This window comes from Salvelinus alpinus, chromosome 2, assembly GCF_045679555.1.
Source record: "Salvelinus alpinus chromosome 2, SLU_Salpinus.1, whole genome shotgun sequence".
Lineage (NCBI taxonomy): Eukaryota > Metazoa > Chordata > Actinopteri > Salmoniformes > Salmonidae > Salvelinus > Salvelinus alpinus.
In genome coordinates, this window is record NC_092087.1 from 30559838 (window position 1) to 30572958 (window position 13121).

At 46.6% G+C, this 13121-nt stretch overlaps 1 protein-coding gene across 5 annotated transcripts; it reads right to left on the bottom strand.

Annotated features, from left to right (window-relative positions):
- Positions 1–863: 863 nt before the first annotated feature.
- draxina (dorsal inhibitory axon guidance protein a) lies at positions 864–12498 on the bottom strand. Of its 5 annotated transcripts, none has more exons than XM_071373861.1 (8): positions 12343–12484; positions 9544–9699; positions 5336–5840; positions 4778–5004; positions 2469–2589; positions 1851–1943; positions 1581–1670; positions 864–1434 (listed from the first exon to the last, which is right to left on the bottom strand). In XM_071373861.1, the coding sequence occupies exons 3-8, from the start codon at positions 5838–5840 to the stop codon at positions 1322–1324; spliced, it is 1149 nt and encodes a 382-aa protein (XP_071229962.1). In that variant the 5' UTR covers positions 9544–9699; positions 12343–12484; the 3' UTR covers positions 864–1321. The 5 variants fall into 5 exon arrangements, with proteins under 5 accessions (XP_071229962.1, XP_071229935.1, XP_071229971.1 ...); XM_071373834.1 differs by having other exon boundaries at positions 5336–5861; XM_071373870.1 differs by lacking the exon at positions 9544–9699 and having other exon boundaries at positions 5336–5861; positions 12343–12498.
- Between the last annotated feature and the right edge of the window lie 623 nt (positions 12499–13121).

Here is a 13121-nt window from a genome sequence, read left to right on the forward strand (position 1 = left end):
AGCAGTGCACTCAGTAGCACAACACTTTCTCAGAGGTTATTATAAAAAATACATCACTACTGCTTTTATTCCAAGACTGTAAATCAGGGTGAGAGCAACATGGTGCTCCCAGTGTGCTGGTTGTTTGGGACAAAAGACAAGTGTTACTTACTCTGCCTGATCAAATATTGATACAGGTGCAATTGTGTGGTGGGAGTGGGAGCTAATGCTTTACTCACCAATGCACTTGATGTCATTTATTTCCCTTTCTTTACAATCTGTGGTTCAACTTTTGTTTGACCACCTTGTTTCTCCATGTGAAAGAGAGAGACAAGAGAGAAAGAGTGTGAAAGAGGGATGCAGCAGTGAGACTGTGGAGGATCAAGGTCACCTGCGTAGGAGCAGAGAGAGACAGGGAAAGAAAGTGAGAGAGACAGCATCTGTCCTCCTCCAGGAGGCCCTGGGCTCTGACACACAGCATCCCACTGAGAGCAGGGGGCATACAGCCCCATCCTCAGAGCTCCTGTGGCTCTTTGGAACCAACTCTCACATCTGTCTCCACACAGAGTGCTGAGAAGAATTATCCTCACTGGTGTCATGGAGTATAATGTTTCATAAAAGACCCTGATCCCCGTGACTAAACAAACTGAATGCATAGAGGTAGCATAATGATAAGAATCTTAACCAAGCCTCCCTCTGCCCTGCCTGTCCATGAAATGGTCAAAGGACATGAACCCCCACTGACTCATATGAGCCATAGCTCGCTCTGTATCATGTGAAACTCTGTGGTATGATGTAACATGAGGTCCTGGACATTTGACATGGCTAAATCCTACACCCAAAAGATCAACCCTCAACACTCAAGAACACTAGGGACAACCGTCATCATTGTACAAGAATTTAATCACATACAATTAAGTTGAAAAAACACAATATAGACAGAGAGTTCTGTTTGAAGTATTGTATAAATAAAACATATAGTTAAACATATAAAAGGAAACTCAAACAAACATTTTTGCTTATCATACTAATTACCTTTTAAAGAGTAGTGTAACATTATCAGTAGAAAAGCAATTGGCAATCAATTCTCAGAAAAGACATTCATATGTACAGGACACAGATAATCAGACACTGCACAGTTGTTGTTTTGGACCTAACGTACATGTACATGATTTTGTGGCATTGAAGTGGCGGAGACGATATGAGTTGGTAGTATGAAAATGCTGAATGAACTATCACTGTCAGGTGATGTATAGCCTGTGTTCTGTCTGTTTTGTCAGAGGGAGTGGTCATGTTCAATGTGTTGTGTGTGTGTGGGGGCCTCTGGTGTGTCTGTCGCCCCTCACACTGTGATGAAGGCACCCTGGTCACTGTTGGCTGACTCTGGCACCACGCAGCGGCCCCTTCGCCTGGTCACGCGACGCTTCCGGTGGAACTTGGCATAGCAACGGAACCCTTAGACAAAGTAATAGGACAATAGAGGATGGATAAGCAGGCTACTGACATATAGAAAGAGACCTTTATCACCTACTGTTTGTTGGTTGTGTTCTCTCCAATTCTCTGATGTTCTGTGGCTTTCGCCTGATACATCCCTTACTCACCTTCCTCGCACATACAGTCGTCATAGCACTTGTTGTTAAGGCCCCGGTTGTGAGGCTTACACTCGTGTTGTCTCAGGTCACAGCAGGAGCCTATAGGAGGGGATGGAGGGAGAAACCATGTGACTTCTGGTTGTAAATTCAAAAACAAACGTTTCAACCGTCACATGGCCTTTATCATAACGATCCTTCAGGAGACCATGACCTGAGTGGTCAGATGTCAAAGATCAGGGGTCAGGAGAGTAGTGGATGTGCGACAGTTTAGTCACTGACCTGGGAGACAGTCCAGATGGTGGTCACATGGCTCGATGGCATCAGTGTCCAGAGTCACATTGCCACTGCTCAGGTTCTTACTGCGCCGCTTATCTTCAGCATGCAAAACAACAAACAACAGATTGCCAATAAAGTACTTGGACTGAATGATTCAACCCAGGCTCAGACGAACAGATGGACAATCAAGCAAACACTTCAATGTCAAGGAAATAACAGATATATCAAACGTGTTTATTCTGTGCTGTGTGTTCAGTACATTCCAAGGGATCATTACAAATGTAGGACATTAATATGATCACCCAGTTACAGCAGAACTTTCCTGCAATGCAGGCAATGTTACATTTGTAGTGTATTTGAGGTTTTAAAAGGATTCTGAAGTTTGTAATTTCCACATCATGAAAATGTATCAACCCCTACAAAAATGGCCATTAATTATAATCCACATAATAATTCAGATTTCTTGTTGCTGCAGGATTATTTTCCTGCTGTAGTAATCTGGCTCAAATTAAGATCCTACATCTGTATGTTTTTTTGGGGGGTGGAGTGAACACACTCATGTGTGACTTTCCACCAACATTAACATTAGCTGTATCTTCTCAAAACATCTAAAGTGCTGACCTTTCTTCCTGGAGGATGGCCAGGCGTCCACTGGCTTCATGTCCTCGTAGTCTGTCCAGTCAAACAGAGTCATGTCCAGAGTGGGCATCACCTCTCCTTGCATCTTCCCCCGGCCAGACTTCTGTAATGCAGAGAAAATACCCCATTACAGCCTCACACCATTGGTCTCTAACTACATTCCAGTATGTTTCTGTTGGGGTGTTAATGTGCACTGCCACCTGGCCCATAAAACAGCATGTTAGTTGTGGACACCCAGGACTTCACACCACAGAGTGCTTTACAGGCAATCAGTTGGCTACTGAGGACATGGCTACCTACTATACTGTTTATGGCCCTAAGGCAGCATACATACATCATACATCAGATGGTAGTGTTACTCCTGGTCAGAGGAGAAGGCCTGTGCTGAATCACACAGCTGTAATTTTACCAACACTGTCAACAATGTCCTTCAATATTAAACCCTGAGCCGAAGCAATTTTAAGCGGAAGTCAAATTTAACAAAAAATCTCCTCTGAGGATTACTCAGCCAAAACCGATATGTCATAAACTTCAACAAAACTCTTTACATAATGCATATCCTCTGGACCTCTGGGCTGTGTTAACAAAATAATAGCAGGTTATTATGAAGTCAATTTGACATTGAGAGGTCTCCTGGTGATGTCTAGAGAAACTGGACCAACCAGGCTTCTGGTGCACATTGATCCCAGCTCATTCCGTCTCACCCCGAGGAAATATTGAGGAACATGAATTAGATGTGGGATATTAGTGTTTGGCTGTTCATTTAGCCAGCAGCCAGAATCAAATATTAATTAAGAACGCTCCCAGCATCCCTGTGTCATTGAACCCAGGTCCACGCCAAGCGAGGCTATCGCTTCCACTTCAGGCCGGTATCTGACAGCTCCTGAATAAAGACATACACACGGTCTCCAAGGTTCTCCGGCAGCTTGTAAACAGCATACCAAGCAGTCAGACAGACCAGACATCAAACACTCACAGAGGCCAGTAAAGCCAGTAAAGCCAGACAGGGCTACAGTAATTCTGGAATTATGGGCCTGGGAGAGGAAAACACCACGGGCGTGGGAGAGGAAAACACCACGGGCGTGGGAGAGGAAAACACCACGGGCCTGGGAGAGGAAAACACCACGGGCGTGGGAGAGGAAAACACCACGGGCCTGGGAGAGGAAAACACCACGGGCGTGGGAGAGGAAAACACCACGGGCGTGGGAGAGGAAAACACCACGGGCCTGGGAGAGGAAAACACCACGGGCGTGGGAGAGGAAAACACCACGGGCGTGGGAGAGGAAAACACCACGGGCGTGGGAGAGGAAAACACCACGGGCCTGGGAGAGGAAAACACCACGGGCCTGGGAGAGGAAAACACCACGGGCCTGGGAGAGGAAAACACCACGGGCGTGGGAGAGGAAAACACCACGGGCGTGGGAGAGGAAAACACCACGGGCGTGGGAGAGGAAAACACCACGGGCGTGGGAGAGGAAAACACCACGGGCGTGGGAGAGGAAAACACCACGGGCGTGGGAGAGGAAAACACCACGGGCGTGGGAGAGGAAAACACCACGGGCGTGGGAGAGGAAAACACCAGACAAAGAGTAGGCTCCCCAGAACAGCAAAGTACTGTTATTTACCAGTCTAATGAGTGTGTTGGTGGTTTGATAGCATCCTGTGATAAATAGAGGGATGATAGATGAGAAGGAGTATTTTTGAGGAGCAGAGAAGATATCTAACTCTGTGTGTGAGCGCTGTGATGGCAGGCAGCATGCTGGGAGAAAGTGACTGACAGATGGCTATGAGGAGGAGGGGCCAGGCAGCTACACTTCGCCCACCACACTTCTACAACCCCCCTCCTCATACAAATGAGCCCATTGCCTCCTAGACGTTCAATCATGGATTTACCAGACAGGAATACATAATAACACAGACAGTAACAGAGAGGGTGTTCTACTACTTGACCAATGATGGTGTGAACTTGACCCCCGAGGCATGTGTTATGTAGATTAGCATAACTATATCCATCATATCTAAAAACCCTTGAGACCAGTCTACCATATTGGCTATTATGTTCCAGCCACCCTCAACTGATAGGTAATTTAAAAAGCCTGTTACCTCGTTTTCCTGAGATGAATAATGAGCTATGTGATACATTAAGCCCATTATGGAGCCTAGGTATTTCCAAATAGGAAATACAGTCGCTCTTTCTTTACCATGAACACGTATCTCTATTAACCCTACAACACTGAGGCACAACTGACAATGGTATTTCTAATAAGCACTCATATATCTTTATGGGGTACCTGGGGTTTGGTGGAGGCTGGGGGCAGCGTTGGGAGATGCTCGCTCATCACCGTGGAAACCGCATAGGAGCCGGAGCCAAAGACCGCATAGATGGGGGAGGGGGGTTCAGTGGGCGGGGTCAATCTGTGAAAGGGGGAGGCGGCTGCAGCGGCGGAGGAGACAGATCCCTCCTCAGACAGATCCCTGTTCTTCAGAACAGAGCCCAGCTCAGGCTCAGGGAGAAAACCTACAATGAGGGAGAAGGACAGAACAGGGGTGAGGGAGGTGAAGGATAGCCAGACATTATTATATACACCTAACAAGATCTTTCCCTGTTGCCAAGAAAAATGTATTACATTTTCTTTGTTCATTGTTATGTATAAGGTCAACTACTTAAATACTTAATCAATTTATCAATGCCCTATGACAAAATCACAGAATTTAACACTATGATTATGTTTTTAAATTGATTAGCATTTGTGCTCTTTTAGAACTCTTTATATGGCATTTATAGAGAACTAATCCCTAACAGGCTCACGGCTCATTATCTGATAACCCTAGATCCATTGGGGACTCACCTTTAGTGAGCCGACCCTTATCTCTTCGACCTCCATGTCTCCTCTGGTCAAAGTGGTGCCCATGCCCCTGGCCCCTCCCCTTGCGTGGCCCCAGAGGGTGGTTGTCTCGGGCATGAGACGGGTTCCTGAAGCCCCCACGACCCTTCTCCTGCTCCGTGCCCACAGGACCCATCTCCAGTCTCACCGGGTTCAGGCCCTCCAGACCCGTCCCATCATCCTCAGGCCGAGCTGCAGGGTGCAGGGGCCTGCGGGAGAGAAGCCCAGCCCCAGAACTGGCTTTGGCACCGCGGGACCCTTGGCCACCATGCCCCCCTCCACGCTCCCTACCGTGCCCATGCCCGTGACTCTGGAAGCCCTGATCAGGGTACTGGAGGGCATTGCCACTGCCTGGCGAGGGATGTGCCAGTCTCCTCTTGGCATGTGTGGAGCCAGGTTCAGCGCTGTGTGAAACAGCCAGAGTGGAGAACAGGAGAACCAGAGGCAGACACCAGGAGGAAGACATCATCTATAACCACAGAGCCACCTGCTGTAAAAATACAACAGTTTTCAGTACACTCATTCTATATTTTACATGACAAAATGGACAGAAGCAGCTACATTATGATGACACAAACACACTATGGACTGGGCAGGTGAACTATACTTCTCAGAAAGTCCAGAGTACATTCAAATATACAGTATGTAGACAAACTTGTCTCCCCGTCATGTTTTATATAATCCCTACAGAACATAGTGTTTCACACCATCAGTCACTGCTGATTGGTGTGATATCCCTCTGTGAGTGCCTGTGGCTTTGAGCCTCTGCTATGGAGTCCACCACCAGGCAGCCATACTATCCTCCTCTGCCATGGAGTCCACCACCAGGCAGCCACACTATCCTCCTCTGCCATGGAGTCCACCACCAGGCAGCCACGCTATCCTCCTCTGCCATGGAGTCCACCACACTATCCTCCTCTGCCATGGAGTCCACCACCAGGCAGCCACACTATCCTCCTCTGCCATGGAGTCCACCACCAGGCAGCCACACTATCCTCCTCTGCCATGGAGTCCACCACCAGGTAGCCACACTATCCTCCTCTGCCATGGAGTCCACCACCAGGCAGCCACACTATCCTCCTCTGCCATGGAGTCCACCACACTATCCTCCTCTGCCATGGAGTCCACCACCAGGCAGCCACACTATCCTCCTCTGCCATGGAGTCCACCACCAGGCAGCCACACTATCCTCCTCTGCCATGGAGTCCACCACCAGGCAGCCACACTATCCTCCTCTGCCATGGAGTCCACCACCAGGCAACCACACTATCCTCCTCTGCCATGGAGTCCGCCACCAGGCAGCCACACTATCCTCCTCTGCCATGGAGTCCGCCACCAGGCAGCCACACTATCCTCCTCTGCCATGGAGTCCGCCACCAGGCAGCCACACTATCCTCCTCTGCCATGGAGTCCGCCACCAGGCAGCCACACTATCCTCCTCTGCCATGGAGTCTACCACCAGGCAGCCACACTATCCTCCTCGGAAGACCCCAGACAGTACGCTGTTCCCTTGTCCTCTGTTCCCAGAAGCACTCAGTACCACCATATCATAGCCTACTCACCCTTCCACCATCCCAGATGCTGTGCTACGGCAGCACTCATCAGTCCTAGCAGTAATCATTACCCTCTTGTGCTAGCCTCTCAAGCTGCAGTGGCTCTTTAGGAGCCTATATAGGACAGAGACATATATAGGACAGAGACCCTTAGTGCTGTAAAAATGTGTTGTAAAAATGAATTTCCCAGTCTGTCTTTGGCCTTGGAACATCCTCTTCATCATAAGATGCTTCAGCCGTTCTCCACCACAGCCTTGCATTATGTATACCTGTGGGCTCTAGGAGCTGCATCGCCAACCCACCTGTCTACTTATTATAACAGTAAGAATCAAGTGTGAGGTCGATATGATTGAGAAATAATGACATAACCCAATTAGTGGCACTGCCACTGACCGCACTAAGGAGATCAAAAGGTGATTGGTACAGTGGGACTTTCTGAGAATATGGGCATGGGGCCTGAGGATTAATAACCACTAGCTAACTGACCGACTTCATTTGTATTCAACTCAGGATGTCCTAGTAAAATGTCAGAGTCCTTGTTTCTAACCCCCTGGTCTAGTTCATGTGAGTTCATTTGGGTTGTTTATTAAAAGAGAACAAGGTGAGCTTTCTGTTCCTCTCTGATGGGTTTGGACCATCCATCGCCCTGGCAACGCAGCATGACTGCTCTGCCCCTGGCAGGCCACTCTTTTATGTTAAAGACAGACGACGGTGCGGCCCATACAGAAAATCTATAGAGGAGAAGTATTGACCTGCTGCTGCTGGGGTGTTGTGGGTCGATAGCCTTGCCTCTTCAATCACACACACACACACACTTTCAAACACTCCACCCTGAGGTTTACAGTGAGTTATTTAGGTGCTTTGAAAACAGGCCAGGACTAGGAGATTGCGTTATGGGGAGGAGGAGAAGCAACTGCTGTCAAGGGGAATGTGTGGTGCTATTGCAAGCAGGCCTGTATGGGGATTAGACACAAACTGCTTTCCCTTGCCTGTCTCTGGAGGGAGTTCTACCCACTGTGCAGTTTGCAAACAACAGTGGGACGGTAGCTGCTGAGGTGAGACCTTTATCGTCTATAACCTTACAGTGTGTCTGAGAGAGAGGTACAGTGCCATTTCCCACACAAAGTGTTGTGTCAGGCTTGATCTCATCCTCCAGCCCTCTACATTTGACTCAGCTGTGGTAGAGAAGGGTATTTTTATTCATAGAACAGAGAGCATTCCCAGAAAAATGGCATCTCTAGAAAACACTCTAGCTTGTTGGTCTGCTCAGTTCTGGAGTAGTGAGATCCATGAGGCCTTGCTGACAAAATGAACCAACCAACCAGTCCCAAAAAATAAACAGCATCAAAATGCACATGATGTACTGTACATATTGACTGAGCCCAGACTCATATTGGAGATCACAGAATCCTCTGAAATGAGTGTGCAGATAATGGGGCGCAGACACAGAGGCTGAGCAGCAGCCTGATTGAATGGCACCACAAATATTTCTCTCTCACATAAAGAGAAAAGGGGTGCCTCCATAGAAACGGAGTGGACTGCTAGTCGGAGCCTGAATAGCCCTGTCGCCTTAAAAGGAAGGCGGTGGGTAACAGAGAGGGGCACAGAGGCAAAGAGCATCCTTGCCTAGCGGAGCCCCTTCTCCTTTGGCCCTTTGATGTAGCCGTTAACAGGTGGTCCTTTGAGAAGACTCAGGATGGGGGTGGAAATAGAACACTCTGGGGTGGAGTTCTCAGCATCTTCTGATGATAAGCAGCCCCTACTAAACAGTGTATTATACAGCGCTGTGTGATATAGGTAGGACGCAGCAGGGGTTAGCATCTGGCGCCGAGGCGGTGGCCAGGCCAGGGGGGCAAAACCAAGTGGCCAGGCCAGGGGGGCCAGGCCAAGCGTGAAACTCTTTCTGAAGACAGAGAGGGCTTTGAGAGCACATGAGGAGGAGTAGGATACAGTATGCGGTGTACTTTCAGTTTATATACATGGAAAGCTGTGAACATATTGAACAACCTATTGAAAAACTGAGGAAGAAGAAACCACGATAGCACAGATTCTGAAGAACGTTGTAGAACGACTGCACATCATGAGTTGCACTAGCTGGGTTAAAACAATTGAGATGAATTCGTGTTCAGACAGAGGGAGGTCCAGGGATGATGGGAAATCTAGCAGCAGAGTGCAAAGGGCCACCTCTGAGGCCTGGTTCATTAAACACTGAGATCTGAGACCTCTCTCTGGTCCATGACCAATTGGTCAGTGCTCAACAATATCAGGCCCCGACATGCTTCACAGAAGCCCAGCTTACAACAGATCATGGACACAGCTGAAATGATAGTTTGAAGAGGGCCTCTGTGGTAGTGAGCAGCGAGGCAAGGTGAGGCGAAGCAGTGGAGGTACAAGGCACTGGGCTGGCAGTGGACTCTGTTTTATGTGCATAGATAACTTCACCTGCTGGGCCACAAGCCTCCAGAAGCCATCTGCTCCTGTCCTGTTGTCTCTCCTAGCAACCAGCGTGGCCACGAAGAACGACCAAACAAAGACCCCAAAACCCCCGGAATCATTCTGGGTTTACATAAAGAGATTACAGCCCCATGTCTAAAAGCACATTTATATCAGATGATTTACCTGATTAGCAGTGTTCCGTCAGGTTGCAGAGTGTGTGCCTTCTGTGTAATGTGACAGTGAGAGGACAATGGGAAGTCAGGAAGGGAGGGGGTGGCTGGGCTCAGGTGGACTCTGGTCCCTGTCCCCATCACATACGGCTCACTGGAGAACAACAGACTTCACACCAACCAGATCAGAAACGCATGACTAATTCACCATCCTTTCTTTGCTCCCCCAGTGAACAATGCCAATAACCCCCCCCCCACCCCCAAAACAAAACCAAATGTGAGGTCTTGTGGTAAACACAGCTGGTGATCCACTGCGATAACTGTAAACTCTAGTCAAAATAAGAAGGCATAGAAAAAGATCATTCAATAGCCTGCATATTTAAATGCCCAAGAAAGGATTGATTTCTCAATCATTTGTGAAACTTAAAGCGTCAATGGATGCCTTCATGTATCTATTAGCCGATTAAAATATGCTGTTCATCAGGTGTTTGCCATGTAATTAACACATAAGGTTCTCAATGTTTACCAACACTTAACTTTCATAAGTCTGATTTCCATCAGATTTCTCAACAAATACTTCAGGAAAGCTACTGAAAGCACTATAAAAATTTGTTTCAGCAAGTAGCATTTCAACTGTCCAATCAATAGAGAGCAATAGTAATGGCATCTTTTTGTAGGCACTGACTCTACCTATGGGAAAATGAATGGAGTTTTTGTAGGATTTTTGGATAAATGCCAAAAATAAGGTCTGTGGTAAACACGGGCTTAGGAGATCTTATACGTTTTGTTCTATAAGATAATCTTCAGCAGCTAAAGTCACTTTTTGTGAATTTTGAGCACATAACGGCAACATAATTCCTAAAGGTCATGTTAACTGACTGATATGTCATAGAACAAAACATATAAGATCTCTTCAGCTTGTGTTAATCTCAGACTTTCTTTTCGGCGTTTATCCAAAAACTCTATTCTTTCCCCATAGGAACAGCTGAACGAACCAGAGGTAACTCATTTCTGAGTTTTAGGACTACAAGCTGGCGAGCTCTATGACCGCTGATTTAAACAGTTTGAATTCTTCAGCTCTCTAGAGAACAATATTGGAGATTTCATACCATCAACTGGGAGCTTTTGCAGCTCTGAGTGTGCAGCATTATCCGCTGAGCCCCTGGAAACTGCTCAGTGTGATGAGAGCCATAAGGAAGGCCCATCTGTCAGCAAGTGAGCCGATGCAGAGAAGAGGCACAAACTGATTCTGTGGCAATTTAGTTGCAGGTACAACAGATGTGGGGCAAGATCGAACATTGCCACGGTTGCACAGCAACATCACAGACATCCCGCAATGTGGCCATTATCTTCCCGTAGAGCACGCTCAGTGCACACACACACACTCACAGCGGGGCAACCTCCTCCAGATACCCACAGAGCAGAGAGAGAAACACGTTCCAGCAACGCTCTGAGACACAAACAGCACCAGGAGAACAGAGCTACAGACATCCCACTGAGAGGAGAGAGAAAGACAAGGGAGAGACAAAGAGACAGGGGGAGGGTAGGCCAAGAGAACAGACAGACACAGAGAGACACAGAGAGACACAGAGAGACAGAGACAGAGACGGAGACAGAGACGGAGACAGAGAATTTATCCAGGGCTGGGTTAATTGGAACAGTGACAGTGGAATCTCTCTCTCTAATTTGATGTCACACAAGGAGACCAGCTGGGTCCACTATTCAAAAACCAAAACACAACAACAACCAATCAGACTGAATCAACCTTGAACCCGAAAAGATCACTGTTGACAGCATATCACACTTTAACGCTCATTATAAGACATGGAGATGGTGGCCACGCTAGTTAGTAGATCATCAATATAGTCCATCATGGAGGAGATTTGCTATATTGGCACAGCTCACTGCTTTACCTAGCCTACCCATTATATGAAGAGGCAGCATAGTGATAGTGAACTAAGAAGTTATCTACGTAAGTGGAATGGGGGAATAACTTTTGTTAATTAATGCTTGGTTAGGCTACCAAAAAGTCATGATTAATCTTTCCATATTTTCCTTGAGTTTGCTATTATTTTTATGAAATTTCTCTCAATAGTGAATGTGGACTGGATGTGATCCCCAGATTGAGAGCTTGGGAGCTTCACAATCAGGTCTCTCCACAGTTCTCATAGTGATCACATTCACATTCGTACTGATTGGCTTGCTTTTAATTAACAGGCTTATTAATGAGTCCACAAATATTGTACACCCACTGTCTCTGCTTTATATTCACTTACAGTTGATTAATAAAATGCATGATCTCACAAGGAGACAGCCTACCTAAAATCTCTCACTCTCTCTCTCTCTACATAATTGCAATATATGATTGTCTCTTTTAACATGTTAATACTCTTTGGGCTATTTTCCTGATACAGAACAAAAACAGAATATTTTTTTTCCTATGCCAAATAACAGAACACATCGTTTTGTTCAGTTATGATTATCATAAAACGTACCACTAAGCAATTACGAATATTGAAGGCACTATTGAGTATAATAAAAAGGCAAACAATTTCACATATTTCTTTCAATTTAGAATAATTGGCCGCCACGGTTTCTATCTTGCCTTCAGTGGAGTTCATTCATATAGCCTAATAACTTTATAGAAGAAACAAGTGGGTGTTATTAATGCACTAGCTAGTACAAGATGTAGTCTATTGAATGCAACAATCTAAAGCAAAATGAATGATACAGGTGGCACATTTGGTTAGCTATAGTTCGTTATTGCGACAGAGAACCTTTAACACTTGAATAAAATGACAAATGACCTTACCCGCGTTGGTTAATCCGTTGAGGTTGACTATTATTGCAAAGGGAATTCAGTCATATGGGATGACCGATAGTTTGATAAAGCGCACAGGACTCAAATTCCGTCTGTGTGCTGGTCGTTGGGATTCTATCTGGTTTTTGAAGAGTCACCGGCTGGAAGCGCGTAACCGTATGCGCGTTCATGTGGGGACATATGTCAGCGTTTGTCCCATTAGGTGAGGCGCATGAGAATAGGTTTCCTGAGCTTGCGATAGGATACATCAATTTGTCGCCAGTGTTGGCCGGTAAAGTGAGAAACTGTCGAAATGTAATCCTTCTTTGATCACAATTATCACCTTCGTGAATTATATCAAAGTTTCCTACATGCAATGGGAACTGAACATTGAAACAAGTAGTACGCAAAGTGTGTACACAAGTGTACATCAATAAATCATTTCGCAGGAAAAATGAAACTATACAGAATTGGGTTTCTTCTTGTGTAAGAATATTGTAGAACTTAAGAACCGGCATCCGTTCATGTGGCAGTAGGGGGTAATGAAGAAGATGAGGCACAGCATATCGTGGAGGACCCCCTGCTTGGCACGGTGCATTATAAGCGTATGACTCCCCAGCGAGCAACTACTGTGCCACACACACCAGCACTCCATTCTCACATTGCGCCACCGGCACTAAAAACGCTTTGATGATTCTAGAGCAGTGCGTTGTACTCCCTCGCATCCTAGCAGTTATCCACTCCTCAACTCCCTAAAATTCCATAAGTACCACCCTCCAAAAACCAAGAAA